The sequence below is a fragment of the Apium graveolens genome, unplaced genomic scaffold (genome assembly GCF_009905375.1).
Source record: "Apium graveolens cultivar Ventura unplaced genomic scaffold, ASM990537v1 ctg3786, whole genome shotgun sequence".
Classification (NCBI taxonomy): domain Eukaryota; kingdom Viridiplantae; phylum Streptophyta; class Magnoliopsida; order Apiales; family Apiaceae; genus Apium; species Apium graveolens.
In genome coordinates, this window is record NW_027418262.1 from 1 (window position 1) to 19,875 (window position 19,875).

The following is a 19,875-nucleotide window of genomic DNA, read 5'->3' on the forward strand; positions in this document are numbered from 1 at the left end:
TATTTACAATTGGCCTTCCTATCTGCATATCATCTAGTAGTCAACATGACTCATAGTTTCTCTCAACTTCTAAGAATTACAATTTTAAATACAGAGACTGAAATATGCTACAATACTAGACTTATTTCTAAGTAAAGTTACACCATCAACGGATAGCCAAAGTGGTCTTATCCGTTGAGGCTACAGACACTAAATTTCTACTTAAGTGTTTTGTTAAACATATCATCAAACTAATGCACATATATTCCTAACAATAACATGCCTCTTGTACGTATTATTCACGAAGGTTTAATCGATCATCGATTTAATTATTATTACTTGGGTCGCAATGATGTATCACTAGATGTCGTTCATTTTTTATAATTTAAATATGAGATATTTAAATTATTGTCAACGTAATAATAATCTATAGGGTCGCACAAAAAAGCTAGGAGGAATATTTAATTCAAATTTGGATTTGAATTAAATAGAAAATTTGAATTATTTATTATTAATTAAGTTGGACTTAATTAATGGAATAAATGGATTTCGAATTTGTATATTATTAAATCCGAAATTCAGTTGTTATCTGATAATTGAGTTCGACTTAATTATTAAATAAATAGAATTTCAGATTTTAATAAACTCTAACTTGGATTAGGGTTAGAACTGCTTTTTGGCTTCTCTAGGTGTGTGTGTGAGAGAGAGAGAGAGAGGGGAAAACAGGTCCGTTCTTGGTGCTAGTACACGCCCCCTCCGTACCGGCTTTCGTGTGGATACATATACGGCGTAGATCGTTAAGGCGGGATACGTGGTGTTCGGTTAAAACTAGGATCCCCTTTTGACAACCATATAAATCTCTTTATGGTAAATATCTCATCCACGAATTAAATATTATTTTTCGCATGTATCCTGCGGTGGATTTCAGTTTTATACTGTTTTTACGGTTTTATTTATTGTTTCCGCTGTGTTTTTATACCCCGAAACCCAACATTGTTCATAACTATAAAATTAATAGCATCACAATTGACCTTCATGTAAGTGTCATATGTGACCAAATATCAACCAATATTAATTATCAGTTACATCATCAACTGATTGTTAAAAATAAACTAGCGTAAAAGCCCGTATGAGGCACGAGCCTGCATAATATTGAAATATTATCTTGAACAAATTTGCATTTATACATAAATAAATTTTGAATACAATAAATGATTATTTTAACTTTTCACTGGATTGTCTTACTTCTTTTTCTTTTCATGCATACTATTAGGGCAGTATTAGTTAACTCAAATGGCGAGGGCTTATATTTTATCGTAGAGTTCAATTTAAATTTTCCCGAGAATTTTGAGATTAGATATTTATTGTAAGCTATATGATCCTAATTAATAAAAAAAAATCAAAACTATATCATTATAACAAAAATATTTGAAATTTGTTTGTAGGGATATGCATCGGGTCACTTCAGGGTGAGGGAATACTATCCCCGCCTTTGAACCCCGAGCACACCTTGAATCCTAAATGGGCATTATTTTCATCATCGATCCCCGCCAGAACGGGGATTCCCATGGGGATGCGGGGAACAATTAAAAATAATAATTATGTATTTTAAAATATTTTAAAATAAAAAACAGGCTTATAATTCGTAATTTATAAAAATATTGATAATATCTCATATTTTTTATATCAAGTCGTATTAAAATTGATTTGTAATGTAAATGAATGACAATTAAAAATACGTATTATATTATAATGTAAAAAAATTGATCAATAAAATTATAGATTATTTTTAAATTATTATATTTTTTTTCAATATTGTTTTTTATAAAAAAATATTTAATTATTTAATAAACTATATTAAAAATATATATCTCATCCCGATATATATATATACACATATTTTTTATAGATAATTTATATAAATATATATTTATAATCGGGGTTGACAAAGATATTTTATAAATGTAAAGTGAGTGAAACGAATTGGAAACGAATATGAGGTGAGTGATACAAATATAAGGCGGTGACATTTTTAAAATTTTATATTAAAACTAAAAAAACTAAATAAAAAAGAGGCAAGTAGTGAACAACCTAATTAACCATTTTTAAATAATAATCACCCAAAATACTCATCATATACTCCATTTTCAGTGGAGTATCAGCTTGATACTCCACTGACATGATACTCCTTTCCCAGCGGAGTATCAGATACTCCTTTGTCAGTGGAGTATCGGTCCATATACTTTTTGTCAATGGAGTAACATGTGAGATACTCCTTTGTGAGTGGAGTATCATTTAAAATTTTAAAATTTTAAAATTTTAATTTTATTCATTTTTTAAAAATTTTAAACCCCGGATGGGAAACTTTTAAACCATAAAATTTTAAAATTTTAAAATATGGTACATATTTAAATTATAAAATATTGAATGAATTTTTAAATTTTCAAAAAAAACATATAATGCTCAAATGATACTCCACCGGAAAATGAGTATCAGGACTAATACTCCACGCCATATGATACTTTAGTGACAAAGGAGTATACTACACTGAAAGTGACGTATCATCCTCATACTTTAGTATCAATGAAATATCTGGTGGGTAGAATGACTATTTTGGGTAAAAATACATCTAAAAGGAGATATTTTGGTCTTTTTCCGTAAATAATATGAACCAATATTTTATTTACTCAAAATTAAAGTAATAAAAAAAGAATTTGATTAAAAGAGAGGATGTGACTTATTTAATAAAAATTCTAAAGTAAATTAAAGAAGTATGTAACACAAATGATAGTGATATGAAATATTTGAGTAGGAGGTTTGAGATTCGATTCTTAGTAAATACAACAATATATTTATTTCTAACAAAAATTGTGTCAGAAATGACATTTTTATAATTTTTCAATATAAAAGAGCAAAATTATAATTTTACCGTCATAAAAATGGCTAAATTTGTCTTTAGTCCTCTTTTAGTAAATTGAAGCGGAAACTAAAAAAATGGAGTTACATAAATAATATAAAGTAACATTTTATTTATTTAAAAGTTAAAATAATAGAAAAAGATTACGAATGAAAGAGATATATGGTTTCTTTAATAAGATTTTTAAATAGGACTCAATAAGAAATGCATTATAATGGGTCGTGACATGTACTTCCACAATAAAAGGCTAGTGATTCGAATTTTAGTGTATATACAAATTCTTCTTAATTTTAGTTTAAATTACATTAATTGAGTAATTTTTAAAAATAAAAAAGATAAATTCGTAACTTTACATCCATTAAAAATGCTTAATTTACACGCTCTGATATACGGAAGGAGATGAAATGAACACTTATTAACCAGATCGAACAAAATTTCTAAATATCAAGATATGAAAAACGAAGTTTTTAATACGTGAAGAGAAGAAAAAAAACGTATGATTAGGGGAGGGGGTCCACCCGAATTGTAAATACATGTAAGGCTTGACCGACCGTTGTATGGGGTTTGATTGTAGTTGAAAGGTCGAAGTCACCGCCCACGTTGTAGGCTGTTGCTTTTCACACATTCTAGCTGTTGCTATACAATTTCTATTTTTTAAAATACTACTCCACCATAACCAGCTGTCACTCTAACTCTTTCCCATTCATTAATTTAACCTACTACAACTCTTAACCGTTAAGTTAAAAAGAAAACCCCTCTATAAATACAAACCCCACACTCCTCATCAATTCATTCATCTCAACACTCTCCCCCCTTGTTCAAGCAATAAATAATTAAATAAACTCCCTCACTCCTATCTCTTCATAAAAGAAACAAATGGCTCAGCAAATGATGAACATGTTGTTTGTAGTCCTGGCTGTAATTGTGGCAGTTGCTTCAGCTCAAGAAATGGCTCCAGCTCCTTCACCTGATGTTGGCTCTGGATTTTCTCTCCCCGTTTCTTCAGCTTTCGTCGGAACTTCACTTCTCTTCTCTCTCGTTGCTCTGTTCCGTCACTGAGAAGAGATGATGATGTTGGTTTTATTGGCTGTTTGTGTTTGTTGATATTACTTTAAATTTTTATTTATTTTGTAGTTTATAGACGGTGGGTGCACTCCTGCGTGCGTGTGTGTGTATCTGAGGTTTACTTTGCTACTATTGGGTTTACTACTATTATTCATTTGTATTCTTTTGTTACACTGAAATAAAAATTTTATTTATATTTATGCCGCGTATCTCTGCTCTCTTCTCTTCTGTGCAAATTTACTGATTAGTTGAACACCATAAATTGATGCATATCTCTGAAACTTCTATTACAGAGAACCCCTCTAAATTAACCTTATGTGAAGGGATGGATAACCTTTGATTAAAGTTCTCAGTTGAATGTGATAAACTGCAAATATGTAATCATATTTAAATTCTATCCAATGTGATACAGAATTTTTTTAGAACCATAACATTATTTTAGTCCCGACTATATCAATTCAATTTAGAGGGATTTTAATGTACGACCGGATATCTTCCTTCTGAATTTTAGTTTAACTCCTAATTTTGTTGATTTCTCCCCTTCCTACTCAACGAAAGTGCATAAAATGTTTGCACTTCTTATTTTGGGCGTAGAGACTCCAAGACATAGCATTAGGTGCCATAAAATAGAATAAAAAAGTTAGTTTCACTTGTTATCTTTCGTTAAAAGACTTCGTACTACTAGCATTTTGAGTTTTGAGCAAAGTTTTATCTCAGCCATTAAAAAAATTAGTGAATCTGTTTATTCATGTTCTTCTCAATTTTTTACGTTCTAAAAATAAAAAAAATTCAAAATATATAAACCAATTACATCCACCGCATACATCATTATTTTATTTCATTGTATTATTTTATCCATTTTTTCATTAAATTATTATTTTTTCTTAATATCTGCACTAAACCCCAATATTGAAAATTTAACGATAGAGAGAGACTACTTACTAGTTACTAGTGTGTTAAACAACAGCTGGCTATATGTCTATGATCCCCACTGGTTCTAACGTAGACCTGTTCTGGTTTGTGATTTTGTTTAGTCACTAAACCCATCTTCGGTTTCATGAGATTATTTTTCTGATTTTCACCAAATAAATATCTACGTTTGTTTGTGCATTTTTGTAATCGAATTATTACTAATCCTAAATTTTATACCAAAAAGTCCTTTGTACGACATACATTCGCCGTATTCATGAGTGTAAAAACAGGTGAAAGTGAGTGGAGTTGAAAATGAAGTTAAAGGGCAAATTCAACACTTATTCAAATATCTAAATTTGGGGCAGATTACCCCAAATTGTATTTTAATAGTGATCCAAATTTGGATCAGTGAACAGATCCAAATTTGGATGTTTAATATAAAATAATGGTTTTATTATTTATAGTTTATGAGATTTTAAATTAATTTTTGATTATTTAATTATATAATTAATAACAGAATATAATTAATAGCTAACAAAATTTATTTTTAAAAGAAAACTTAAAATAATGAGAAAACATAATTTCATTAAAATTTAAAAATAAAAAAATAAAGAGGCACATATTGCACTTAGAGATGCATTAATTGAGCATTTATGGGAAGAATATATTAATTCGAAAAATTAGCGTGTATCAATGATATTTTGTATGTTACTTATTGCAATAAATGTGTTTTTCGTGAATTAAGTGCACAATTTTAATATTTTTATGTGTATTAATTTTTTTTTTGATTTAATTAATTCATGAAATGTTATATAAATTGTTAATAATGATTAAATGATCAATTTAAGATAAAATTGGTTAATATGATTTTTATATATTATTATATGTAAAAAGTAGTTTAAATCAAATATTTAAATCATAGTTGTTCAGAAATTTGGATCATTATTTAATAAATTGGTGATGCAAATTTAGATTTCTAGATCGTACTGTTAGAGATGGCCTTGTAACCTTAACGTGGTTATGAAAATATCAAGGCCTGTTTTGATAGAGAAAGAAGCGCGGTTTCACATGGGGGACAATAACAGTAGTACTACATTACCTCATAATCAATATATTTTGATTCTCTCGCCCCCAAACTCTAATGATGCTAAATAGTGTAAACGTGGTAGGTAGTTTGAATTATTATTTCTAACGGCGCCGGGGATTGCATGTGCGTTGTAAGCAAAGCAAAAGACACAACTACACAACGCGACGCACTACCATCCAGTCCCAGCTGGCAGACAGCTAGCCGTTTTCACATTCATGATCGTTCTCTCTCACCTCCCTCCCAGCCTGTCCACTTTTACATTCATTAATTCTTTTATCGCATGGCTCATGACTTTGGTCAAACAAAATTGTGTCCCGTTTCTATACATGGATTTCATTTCAAATAGTGGATTTGATCAAATCTACTGTTCGACAAATATCAAAAATTTGGAATTGGATTTTGTTCATATACAATCAAATTACACAACAAGTTTAAAATTTTGAATTTGAAATACTTACAAAATACATGTCATTTCAAATGAAATTTTTTTACTGAAATTTCTTTTAATATTTGTTTTTCAGATAAATTTCCGAATTTTTTTTTCAGAAAACTTTTCTCGAGAAACTTTTCTCCGAAAATTATTTCTCGAGAATTTTTTTATAAACTTTTATCCGGGAATTTTTTTCCCGAGAATTATTTCTCGGGATTTTTTTCCCGAGAACTTTTTCTCGGGAATTTTTTTCCCGAGAATTATTTCTCGGGAATTTTTTACCGAGAACTTTTTCTCAGGAAGTTTTTTCCCGAGAATTATTTCTCGGGAATTCTTTACCGAGAACTTTTTCTCGGGAACTTTTTCCGGAGAACTTTTTCTCGGAAATTTTTTCCCGAAAATTTTCTCGGGAATTTTTTTCGAAGAACATTTTCTCGGGAATACTTTTCCCGGGAATTTTTTTCGAGAAATTTTTCTTGAAAAATTTTCCCGAGAACTTTTTCTCGGGAATTTTTTCCGGAGTACAGTTTCTCGGGAATCTCTCCCGAGAATTTTTTTCGAGAGACTTTTCTCGAAAAATTTTCCCGAGAATATTTCTCCGTATTGTTTTTTCGGGAATTGTTTCCCTGTAATTTTTTCTCATGAACTTTTTCTCGAGAATTCTATTCCCGGAATTTTTTTTCGAGAAGTTTTTCTCGGAAAATTTTCCCGAGAATATTTCTCGGAAATTTTTTCCCGAGCAACTTGTTTCGCGAAATTTTCTCGAGAACTTTTTCCTGAGAAACATATCTCGAAAATATTTTTCCCGTAAATCAATTCACGGGTTTTTTTCTCGGAATGTTTTTTTAGTAATTTTTTTCCCGAAAACTTCGGAAATTTTTTCCGATAAATTTTTCCGGATGAAAATGTTTATCCGGAAAATTTTCTAGAACGAAAAAAATTCTAAGAAATGTTTAACGGAAACCTTTATATCAAGAAGTTTTTTCGAAATTTTCTTTTGGAGATTTTATTTCGGAAATTTATCTTGAAATAAATAAAATAAAATAAATATTTCAATTTTCCGAGAAAATAATAAAAGAAATATTTCAAGTTTTAAGAAAAATTTTAAAACAAAATTTTGAAATTTAATTTTTTGAATTTCAATTTCTTGAATGTCCAAACAAAAGATTTGGAATTAAAATCCTGGATTTCAAATTTTAGAATTGAAATTTCGGATTTGAAATGAAATCAATGTTTCCAAACGCTACCTTGTAGTATTCATGTAATTATTGTGAATGTCGGTATTTATAATTACTAGAGTTATTACAAAGTACTTTCTCCGTCCCTAAAAACGTTTTTTATTTGTATTGAACACATTTGGCGATGTACAATTTTGATTATTAATATCTTTAATTTTATATTAGTATTAAATATAAAAACTTTTTTATATTAAAGTACTTATAAATACGAATACAACAAAATCATAATGATTATATTTGATTTTATAAATTAAATATAAATAAGTAATCAATCGCTTACCGGTCCGAAAAGTCAAAACAGTAAACACATTTTGGGACGGAAGGAGTACCAAGCTCTCCTAATACTCATCATGTGCTCTTGAACCATTCTTTTATTATTACCCCTTGCATTGCATGTCCATTCTCTCTCTATATATATCCGCCCTTTTCTCCTCTTTCTCACATCACAAATCATTCCTTCCTTTACAACATCCAAACTAACAGAGTATCTCTTGATTAAATCTGATTCTCGATTTTTGGAATTTTGGCAGTATTTACTTATCCGATTGAAGTTAAAAATGGGCGCCCAAAGCAACATGATGAACAAGGTCCTGGTTGCAGCTGTAGTGCTATCAGGCAGTGTGATGGCCGGTGTATCAGCCCAGATGGAGGCACCTGCACCTTCTCCTGATGTTGGATCTGCATTTTCTTTGCCCGTCTCTGCTGCCTTTATCAGAACCTCCCTGCTTTTCTCTTTACTTCCATTGTTTCGTCTTTAATTTCTTTACTACTGTTTTTACACCTGAGGCCTCTCCCAGGTTTTTCCACACCTGAGGCCTCTCCCAGGTTTTTCCTGGATTTGTATGTATGTATGTATGTATTTGCTTTTCTTATCCATTCTTTTTTGCTGTGTATATGTATTCCATTCATTTGTGTTAACAAACAATAAATTCCATTAACTGTTTTTTCCCTTTCAAGTTTTGCTTTGTATACATTAAAGCTTTGAATTGATCATTATCACTTTATCAACAAAATCGGATTCAACAAAGTTTAAGGACTTAAATAAATCGAGAGGAATGGAAGTATTGGAGATTATTAATGGCCTCTGGCCACATAAACTGATAGGTAACAGCGACTCACTCATCCTAGTATCACTACAGATTACACTATACAAATTGTGATCAGATCAGGAAAATAAATAATGAAGGGAATTTCTAATAATTCCAGATTGTTGGACCACGATTTTTTATCCAATTTACAAATAGTTAGTCAGGCTAGCTCAATAGAATATAGACAAAACGTAGTTTTACTCTCTTTTGATACCTTCAAAAGACTTTTTTTTTAATTGATGAATTCGTTTAATTTGACAGACTTATTTATTAACTGAAAACTTTTTATATTAATATTTTAACAGTAACTCCGTTTGTAGTTTTATTTTAAAAATATTCATTTGAGGTCACCGGTACAACTATACATTTTGAGGTGAAGGTGGAGGACACTTAGTAGCATCTCCATTGAGATTCTTGAATGGGTGTTAAGTTTGACAGTAATCAAAAATATTATTTTTAATATTTTTCCCTTAACATTAATTGTGACACTCTTTTTTCATAAAATATTTGAATGATTGACACTCCTATATATCAACTTTACAAATTTAACAAAATAAATGTAAAATATAAATAAATATATTAGAGATATAATTATTTATTAATTATTGGGACCATAAACGGGATAATAAAAAAAGTTGACATCTTATTTTATAGGATGCCAATTTTTAACATCCAAGTTGATATGATATTCCAGTCAATTTAATTAGCACCCCACCAACATCCAACACTCCAATAAAATGCTATGAAAATGGAAAGTCATGTCAGGTTGCGTGACATAATCTCTTAACACTCATCATTGAAATTGTTCCGTGACACCGAAATAACACATGTATTCGAGCTTTGTTTACAATATTAACTCTCACAGGAGTAAATGATTAATCATTGATAGATTATGCATACAGATCATGTTATGAGTTGTCGGACAGTTGGGTATTTTGGCAATGACAGATACTACTACCCAAAAGAGAGTAAATTTATAATTATAATTTGTTCGCCGCTAAACTAATCATCTTTGCCGTCCAGCCAGCTACAACTAGCAGTACCATTAGTGAGTTTCCCACACGTTGTTTTGTCCTTTTGACAATATTGTTCAAGCACATTCCTACTATAAATATATCCAATACTCGCCAAAAAAACATAGCCCATAATCTCTCACATTTTACAGATTCATCTAATCTAATATGCCTCAACTTATCAGCTTCTTCATGTTAGCCTTTATCTCTGGTGCTGCTGCTGTTTCAGCTCAGCTGCCTCCTGCACCTTCACCAGACGTTGGCGCCTCGTTTGCACTCCCAGTTTCAACTATATTCGTTGCAAGTTCTCTGCTCATCTCTCTCTGTGCTCTCGTGAGGCAGTGAGTACTTCGCGTTCCGTTGCTATTTTCATATGAGATTTGTAATTATTGTTCTTTATCACAAAGTTTCGAGAAATTCATTTATATTATATATATTTTGTACAAGAACATTGAATTGAAGGTTTTTAACTTTTTATATACATATATATACAAGTCAATTTTGCGCTCAATATTTGTCTAAGAGGGAGAGCCTTTGGATTCTTGAACTTCTAGTACATGCTCTGCCACCATGATACAAGAATCTGCTTCCAAAGACGAAGCACTATTCTTATTTTTCATATAAGACTCTCTAGGAGAGTTTAGCATCTCTGCGCTGCACTGAACATCAGGTGCTATTCCTACTTGATCAATGTCATGAAGTGCTGGTGACAAATACTTTGCAACTGTTATGAATAAAGCTGACCCATCATCTAGTTCTGTAACACTCTGCATTCAAGTAAATATATGGGCATTAAAAGGATTATAAGTCAAAAGAGAAAATAATAAAAAAAACAACAGGATATAGTTATATATTTTCTTCTGCTGTCTGATAAGATTACTATCCAAGTATCCATGAAACAAACAGATTCAAATTTACTTGTGCTCATGCTGGCATTTGACAAAAGTTTAGATGAGGCATTCCAGATGGCTTTTAAATGAGAAAAATTCTGTTTAGTAGTCGATGGTATCTAATCTTTTTCCGTTGTTACTCCAATTTGTGCCTTTGGTATTTCATACAACATTTATCATAAAGTCTCACTTCAACAACCAATGCTAACAATATGCATGTTTAAGATCAAAGACACAGTTTTTAAAAACATATTATACAGGGGAACTTTTCTGCAAAGCTTGATGACCTTTGTAATATAACTATATAAACACATGCTACCATTTTTTCACAAAGTTAATGCAATATGTACCATTCCTGACAGGGAATATCATTACCTGAATTTTTCCTTTTCCGAAAGTTCTATGTCCTACGAGTTTAGCTCTGCCATTATCATGCAGTGCACCTGCTAAGATCTCACTTGCGCTAGCACTACCCTCATTCACCTATTTCACAATCACAAAGAAGAAAATGAGGAATACAAGAAATGCAGGAAACCATAATTTTATATTTCCTAATGTAAATAAGAACATAGAGTTTTAGATCATCAACCATTCTATCAAGAACTTTTGTTAGTTATTAGCTCAGCACCATATGTATTGATGTCAATCTGGATAACTTGTTTTTAAGGCTTCTCAACAAGTAGAAACTGTAATATGCTTCCAAATGAAAAGAAAGTATGGTATGAACCAAACTTACAAGTACAACAAGCGGATCTTGTGTTTTAGCATGTCCATGGACCATGTTAATTGGAAACATATTCCCATCCCTATCAATAGTGTTCACAAGAGTCTCGTCACCATCCAGCCATATTTGTGCAACATCAAGGCCTGCCTTTACCAGACCTCCCTGCAAACAAACTTGTATAAGAAAAGAACTACAAACAATCGAGAGAAAGTCCAGTAAAAAAAGTTGAAAACAGTGAGAAACTTGCCGGGTTGTTACGTAGATCGAGTATGTATGATTGTACTCCCTGATTCTCCAACTCGGCAACTGCGTTTTCCATATCAGAAGCAGCAGTCTGTCATTAAAAGTAGTAACAATCTCAGAGAAGATGGCAAAGTTCCATATAGAACTTGTATTTATTTCATGTTTGTAATAAAGATTTTTTGTAACTGCCAACTATTGTACCTGAGAGAATGCTAACAGTTTCACATAACCAGTCTTTGACAGACGGCCATCAGAAGTTTTATGAGGAATGACGGCACTAGAAATAGGGGAAAGCTTTATAAACTCGCGAGGTAGATTAACCTTCACAAATAAAGCATGCTTCAGTATTACATAAAAAAATATAGTATAAAACTCTAAACTATTCAAAGTCTTCAACAAACTAATAAGCAATACCTCTCTCAAGTCATCACCACCTCCTGATTTATTGCCCTGTAGGGAAAACCAGAATCAAAGCTATACTAATTAGAGTAAATTCTCATCTACATAATAACCATATCATCATTCGCCTTAGATGACGTTTTGCTATTGTAAGTCATGCAGATCTTGTATAACATCTAAAGGTTATTCCAAGATACATATGGAAGTAATTGAATTGATTTATAAGAGCTCACTAAGCTCCATTTGCTAGACCAGTAGTAGTTAACTAATAATAACCAAACATACTGATATAATTGTACCCTCTGGTTCATTGATTTTCAAATAGTGGTGTTTGCACAATACAAACAAGAAGCCAATTTTCGGAAAACCATTTAGAAATCCGTGTTCAACTTTTTTTAACAGTCTTAAACCGTACTAAATATTATGTGCATTTCTTTTTATAGGATGCAACTTTACCCTGTGAACTTTTACTGTAACAGATGTCCCAACTTTCCCTCTGAGCTTCTGTGCTGCTCCTTCACTGCTGATACCATCAAGTCTCTCTCCTGAAGCCCCAGAAAAAAAACATACAAGATGGTTAGTCTGTATAATATAGTACCTCGGAAGTGTTGTTGACTTATTGGCATGCAGAACTAAGGTGTAACCAAAAAAAAGTTTCTGTACCATTAACTACCTAAATGATAATAAGAGACAAGAAGCACATGCAGCGTGTTGCCTGATTCCAGTCGCCCTTTTTGTCGACTTTGGATCTTTAAAAGCCTTAACATATTTTATTCTTTCTCTTCTGCCTTTCTCCAAAAGATTTTCAGATGTGTTGAATCTATTATCCTATTCTTTTTGTTAGGTGATTACTGTGCAGTAAGTTGTTTATAAGTTCCAATTAATTTGCTTTATGGTAAGTATAAAGGGTAAAAATAATCCACGAGCATTTCAAAAGTTATATATATATATATATATATTCTTAATAAGTTATAAAATTAGAAATACATCTAAAAGCTCTTAGCAACATGAATGTACTGATATTTTAAGTAGCCTGATCACTAACGTATCGAAACTTCATAACTGTAATCAGTATGATATATATACAGAAAATATAAAACCATCTTCAATACTCGTTCTTTTAGATTATGTTGTTCTCACAGTCAATAATTCCCAGATGATTTGCTTAATCACTCCAACTTTCTACTATATCTCTCTTATGTCATCTCATGGAGAATACTATTTATATTATTTCAACCATATTAATAAATCCAGGGAGATTGTGGTATAAAAAACTTAACCAAAATGAACTAGAAAGTAATTAAAAAAAAGACTGCAGGATTATGATAAGGCTTGAAGTATAAATAAAAGAGTATAAGCTATATATAGATATTTTGGAATCTGGAGATCTTGTAATCTTTGCAAACAAACATAGCCTTATAATTGTCTAATTTTTTTAGAAAGGATGACCTATTCAAGAAGGCAGCTAGAGGCTTATACAGATTGTTGAAACAAAGAAATTATGACAGTGCAGTAACTAATTCCACAAATTAAAGATATTCCCTCAAGGCCTGAGAAAGATGCAACATAAGTTTTAAATATGTCATTATAGCATCTATTGTTACTGGAAAAATATCAAACAATACATGCTACTTGCAGTATCCACCTTAGAAATACAGATTAAAATGCAGGAGTTTAACATTGACATACCATTGATTTCCATTAACTCGTCTCCTTCATGTATGCCAGCACGATCTGCTGGGCTACCCTCTAGGCAAGACATAACGACCTGAATAATACATGAGATACTTACTATAAACGCAAATTTTATAATTGTCATTCAATACTAGTAGTACTATTGCCGACTTAAATTTTAATAAATTGTTCACATGCATCTAACATATATTTGTGTTGCAAGGTCCCCCCCCAAAAGATATTCAGAGTAAAATACCATGATGTCAAAGTTTCATATGATAGCGGACAATTGCGCATTGTGTACAAAACACATCATCATTATGATGAACGCGTCTCAAAGTTACTACATGGCGCCATACAAATTTTCACAATATAGTTTCTTTGAGTTGAAACACTAATCATTTTTTTTTGCCATTGGTGAATCGCATCAGCTTATATTTTTAAAGTTCTCCTTAATGTTATGTTTTATTAAGTTTACACTATCCACATAAAGCCAGAGGAGAATAGTCCGCAGATACAATCATTCAAAAGTCGAGCTACTTATAGATGAAAAAAGACTATGCTGCTACTGTATCTAGTATAGCCGTTAAACATGTTCCCTGTACTATGGCTTGATAATTTCATCAATCCACAAATCTTGGTTGAAACAGTTAATACAAAGAAATCTACCATGTAAATTAAAGTTTGAATTGACAAACCAGATGTCCTGACTTTGGATCGACATTTATGAATAGACCAACTCCACGTAAGTTTCCATCGCTGCCAATTCTGAAACTTTGGTACTCCTGCAGGTTAAATTCACTTGAGCCCAAACTAAGAACAAAAAAACGATGTAGGTTCCACAATAACTGTGGTTAGATAGTTGAGAATGGATGACAAAGCAATATGTATATAAATGTGATTCCATCGCCAGTAATTGACATACATAATAATGTACACGGATGTCTTGTGTAAAATGGCCCCAAAAGAAGCAGTACAAATAAAACATTCGGAAGGATGTGATGAGTAAAAAAAGGAGACCTTTGGACTGATAATTCGTGTAAAGGGGTCACCAAGCGTAGCAAGCATTCCGCTGATCTTATTATAAGCGGCATCAGCTGATCGGAGCGGAAACATTTCAACCATTGTTTGTTGTAGCTTCATATCCCAATCTACAAATTAAAAAATCTCGTATCATCTCAACCACAATTTGAATGCTAAATTTATACAACCTCTCTTAAACATCTCACAAAAACAAATAACAAGAATTATGATGAAAGTATTCGGGCTTACCTTGGTGATTAAAAGTAGGGTCAACAAAGGTCTCTCTAATCAAACTCCAAGCTTCCACAAGAGTTCTCTGCACTGTATTTACCTACCCAACAAATAATTATTTATTTGCAACACACAGAGAGAGAGAGAGAGAGGGAGAGGGAGAGGGAGGGCGAGAGAGAGAGAGAGAGAGAGAGAGAGTACCTCATGAGCAGGAGAAACAGGGAATGCAACAGTTAAAGACTCAGCTAAAGCTGGAGAATCAACACAAACAGCTAGAGCAGCAGCAAAACCAACAAGTCCTCTACCAATACTCTTTACCAGTCCTTGATTCAACCCAACAGAATCCCCAGTTTTATCAAATTGTGAACTAGAACCATTCTTGGGTGTAGAAACTATTTTTTGTACCACAAATTTGTGGTGTCTACTACCATTTGAGCACCATATATGAGAAATGTAAGCAAGTGATGAAGTTGGTCTTGTCGGAAATTTGGTGGAAATCGAAGAAATTTGTGGCGGGTTAAGATCAAAGTTGCTGCAGAGTTTTTCCATTTTTCTTGGAGATTCAGTTCTGTTCCCGGTGAATGTTTTTCCTACATAAGTTAATTTTAAGGTTAATGGCTGCTGTTGTGTTTTAGATTTTGGTGGAACCCACTGGAATCTTTGTGGCGATGAAGTGTAATTGTTACGTCCACGATTCCAAGTATCCGCAGGACCTCAGAATGTTAAAGGTACCACCACAAAGAGGAAAGAGTTTTATAAACTTGGTCTCAGCTGAATCTTCTTTTATTGTTCAAATTTTTTAAAATGTCGAATTTTAAACTTATTGAGCTCAGCTTTTTTTCAATATTATTTACATGACTATATCTCTTAAGATTTCAAGTTCACAAAGCATTAGCAATCAAATTCAAACATTGAACGAGGATTGAGTAGGAAGAACTGATACGAACGAATACACCCACAAGGCCACAACATGCAAATCCAATAAAATGCATTTTTTCTCATAGTGAGCATTCAATTATTTACAAAACAAAAAATTGAAACCGAACCGAAATGAAAAAAAATCGATAAAATCCGTATGTAAAAAAGTCGAAATCGAAAAATTATCACCTTTACTAATTTTCCTACTATTTTTGGATGTCTCTTGACACCAACTAAATTCCTCATTTCCATTTGCTATCTGAAGAAATTATTCAAGAAACTCAAACAATGCTATCCTTGTTAGTTGTTTCTTTACCTTGGAATCGAGTTCAATTTACTGTGAATGATACTAGTATAATTGGATTTTTTGGTGGCGGTTTGATTTGTTTAGTCATCTTATTTAAGTTTGTGCCTTGTCCAGTCATTTCCATAATTTGTAACTTGTCCAAATATGCTCAGGTTACAATGTAATATCTTTATCGTCTCACCAGAGCCTTTACAAGTATCTTATTTTATTAGCCCAATCTATATTAGCTCAGAGCCCTAATAAAATGAGCCCACGGCCCAAATAATAATAGAGGAAGGGCGTGGACACGTGACAACATCCCCACCGTTCAGGTTACCCAGATCTGAAACTTTTCAACGGTCCGAATCCGGAGATATGTTGGTCCATCACAGACGTCAATGTGTTCTCTAATCCAGCACACGCCAACGGTCCAGATTTAAGTTACAAACCTCCAAACCCTAATAGGAAGCATATAAAAGGTTAACCAAAAGGTATTTTGGGGGTTACTGATTCCTATTCACCTACACACATATACACACACCACTCCTACTGTATAATTTCTATTTTACCCTTTTTCTCCAAAACCCTAACTAATTCTCACACCGGAGGTGCGGCGGGGACGGTTCTGTTTTGCAGGTGCCCCACTTACAACTCAACCACTTGTGCACCCTTTCCTGCATAAAATGGAGGCTGAGTCCGAATAGAAGGGAAGAGGAGATCAGGTAAAGATTGGAGTTATCATTGGCGCTAGAAGGAGGGATCGAACCTCCGCTCAGTGGTGTCGTTGTTTTAAATCTCTCTACTCTCCCCAGGAGACCTGAATCTCTCACCCCCGTAAGATTACAGTTTTAATTTTTCAAATCTACTTTGTTCAACGCTTTTGCTTTTAAGGTGTCATTAGTAGATCTTGTTTAGCCATATTTGTCATAATACGTGAGCACATACTGGGTTATGTCTGTGATTACCACATACTTAAATCTAGTCTTACGTATTGTTGTATAAGCACACACCTTGTTTAGATGTGATTTTTATGCATTGTTGAGAGAGATGACTACAAGAAAGAGCAAAGCTGCCATTTTCGGACCAGTTCCGCCTCCAACCGCCCCGCCCAGGGACGGTGACATAGATGATATTGTGGAAGGGTTCCCCATAAACCGTACCTCATCGCAACCTCTCCAACCAGGAGATCAGAGGTTAATTATTGCAAAGGAAGCTCATAAGTATGCAGAAACTTCTAAAAATCCCTGGGGGAACATGACTCGGGAACAGATCCAAGCTGCAATGAACCTGTGGAAAGAGAAAAACCATCCAGAGCCCGAAACCCGATCCAGAGACCAGGAAGAAGAACACTCCGGAGAAATCCGCGACTTTATTTTGGATCGAATCGCCAAAAACATGAAAATGCCAATTGATGATGCCCGTGATGAAGTTAGAAGGGCCTCTCTCCGGGACTGGATTCGGAAAGAGGAAGAGGCTAAAGCCAAGACAATTATTGAAAAGAGAATTCAGGAAGAAGAGGCAAAATTGAAGAAAAAAGCCCACATAATTCATGTTTCTTCGGACTCCGAACCCGAAAAAGAGTCAAAGTAAGAACAAATGGCTCTGGCTCTGCGTGACCTTAAAAGAAAAGTCGAAGGCAACATGGAAGTAGGTGCAGCTGCCACCCCCTTCACCAAAAAACCGGAGTCCACTTCCCGGGAATCTGGGCTTAAACACTTCAACTTTTATTCTTTCAATGGGCTGGCTGACCCCGAGGAGCACCTCAATTACTTCGAACAAATTTCGAACATCTATGACTACAGTGACCTCACAAGGTGTCGTTTCTTCGCATCAACACTAAAAGGAGGAGCACAAAAGTGGTTCATCCGGATTCCGTCCCGGAGTGTAGATTCATGGAAAGACTTCCAGAAATTTTTCTTGAAGAGATTCCAGGCCAACCAGATGACTTTAATTACAAATGTGCCATTTGTAAACAATACAACAAATAAGTAAGGAATCACTCTCCGAGTTTATCAAGAGATTCCAAGAAGCTGTTAACCAACTCTCCAACCTGGAGGAAAAAAAGGCTATGAACATATTTCGAAGAAATTTACACCTTGTGACTTGTGAAGGTTATTTCAAAGATCTGATCCACAGAGAACCCCAGAGCCTCGCATCCGCTTACGCACTAGCCTTTAAGTTCATAAAAGAGAATGACTTCCTTACATCAATAAAGATGAATAGAAGGATACATGATAATGATGAGTCATGGGAAAGACGCTCATCATACAGGATAGATAAAAGGCTCAAGGTTGACAAATAGTCTAACTACATCCAACGCTCCCAGAGAACCCCACCCCGGGATGGATATTCAGGACCTCAAAGGAATGATAGAAAACTGAGGTCCAAGAGAGAGCCAAAGCCGGATCTCGAATGGACGCCTCTCAACAGGCCCCAGGTTGATATCTTAAGGGAAGTTAAAGGAAAACACTTTTATTATCCCCCAAAACCCTTACTTGCACCGCCAGAGAATAGGGCAAGGGACAAGCATTGCGGGTACCATGAAGATCACGGTCACACAACTGAAAACTATTTCTCCTTCAAAATGTTCATCGAAGATCAAATCAAGAAAGGAAACATGAACCAGTATTTGCAGAGAAAGTTGAATGACAAAGACAAAGCCCCTGGAAATGGCAAGCATATGGTCAATGTTGTCTTTGGTGGCACAACTTCACCACCCCAGAGCCTAGACGTGGATAATGATGTTATGATGATCCAACTATTCGAGGATGAGCCGATTTACTTCTCCTATTCAGATTATGAGGGTCTGGACCCGGATCACAACCAAGCGTTGGTGGTGACTCTCGATGTTGCATATAATGAGGTAAAAAGGATCTTAATCGATAATGGTTCTTCTACAAACATAGTTTTCGAACACACACTTAATAGAATGAAACTCGACCACCTACGAATAGACCCCTGCCTAGAAGACCCTCTTATGGATTCGAAAATTCAATGATACATATCTGGGGCATAATCTATCTCCCTGTGACTTTTGCAACTGTCCCCAGCTGGTTTCTCATGTTATGAAGTTCTACGTAATAAGTGCAGCATCATCTTACTATATGATCCTCGGGAGGCCCACTATCACCAAGCTCCGGTCTATCCCGTCAACAATATATTTGAAGCTCAAGTTCCCCACACCGGGAGGCATATAAGAGCTCAAAGTAGATAGAGACATGGAAGGCAGGTGATACGGGAAGGCTTTAGTCATGGCTGAAATAAAGCCCGAGAACAGGTGAAAAGCAATGTCCCTACCCAAGGTCCAAAACTAAAAGAAACACCGAGAGCACCTCGGCAAAAGACCCAAATTGGATGTGAATGTTATAGAAGATTCGGGATAAATCGTAACCAACACATATGCCCGGATCCAAAAGTTTGTTGAAACCAAAGAAAAAACCAAGGTCGAGCCGGCTGAACACATTGTGGAAGTAGAACTTAATCCCGTGTACCCCACCCGGAAGTTGAGAATTGGAAAAGGCCTGGAATCAACCTCCAGAAAGAGCTCGTCGAGTTGTTAAGAGAATATGCCGATGTATTTTCCTGGGCACCGGAAGATATGCCCGTGATCGATGAATCAGTTGCAATGCATAGCTTGGACGTTGATCCTAAACAAAGTCCAATTAAGCGAAAATGAAGGAATTTCTCCCGGAGCGACAACAAGAAATCGATGATGAAGTGGAAAAATTCCTCAAGGCGAACATCATTTGTGAAATCAA

General features: G+C 33.9%; 2 protein-coding genes across 2 annotated transcripts; one reads left to right on the forward strand and one right to left on the reverse strand.

Moving 5' to 3' along the window:
- Window positions 1–10,136: 10,136 nt before the first annotated feature.
- On the reverse strand, window positions 10,137–15,508 carry LOC141701371 (carboxyl-terminal-processing peptidase 3, chloroplastic-like). The gene is made up of 12 exons (XM_074505038.1): window positions 15,115–15,508; window positions 14,932–15,013; window positions 14,680–14,810; window positions 14,358–14,444; window positions 13,675–13,753; window positions 12,442–12,530; window positions 12,001–12,036; window positions 11,788–11,907; window positions 11,591–11,677; window positions 11,356–11,505; window positions 10,995–11,102; window positions 10,137–10,496 (listed from the first exon to the last, which is right to left on the reverse strand). Exons 1-12 carry the CDS (start codon window positions 15,460–15,462, stop codon window positions 10,248–10,250), a joined length of 1,566 nt encoding a protein of 521 aa, XP_074361139.1. The 5' UTR covers window positions 15,463–15,508; the 3' UTR covers window positions 10,137–10,247.
- A 2,205-nt stretch (window positions 15,509–17,713) lies between these two features.
- LOC141701370 (uncharacterized) lies at window positions 17,714–19,115 on the forward strand. Its single transcript, XM_074505037.1, has 2 exons — window positions 17,714–18,085; window positions 18,444–19,115. The coding sequence occupies exons 1-2, from the start codon at window positions 17,714–17,716 to the stop codon at window positions 19,113–19,115; spliced, it is 1,044 nt and encodes a 347-aa protein (XP_074361138.1).
- Window positions 19,116–19,875: the final 760 nt, after the last annotated feature.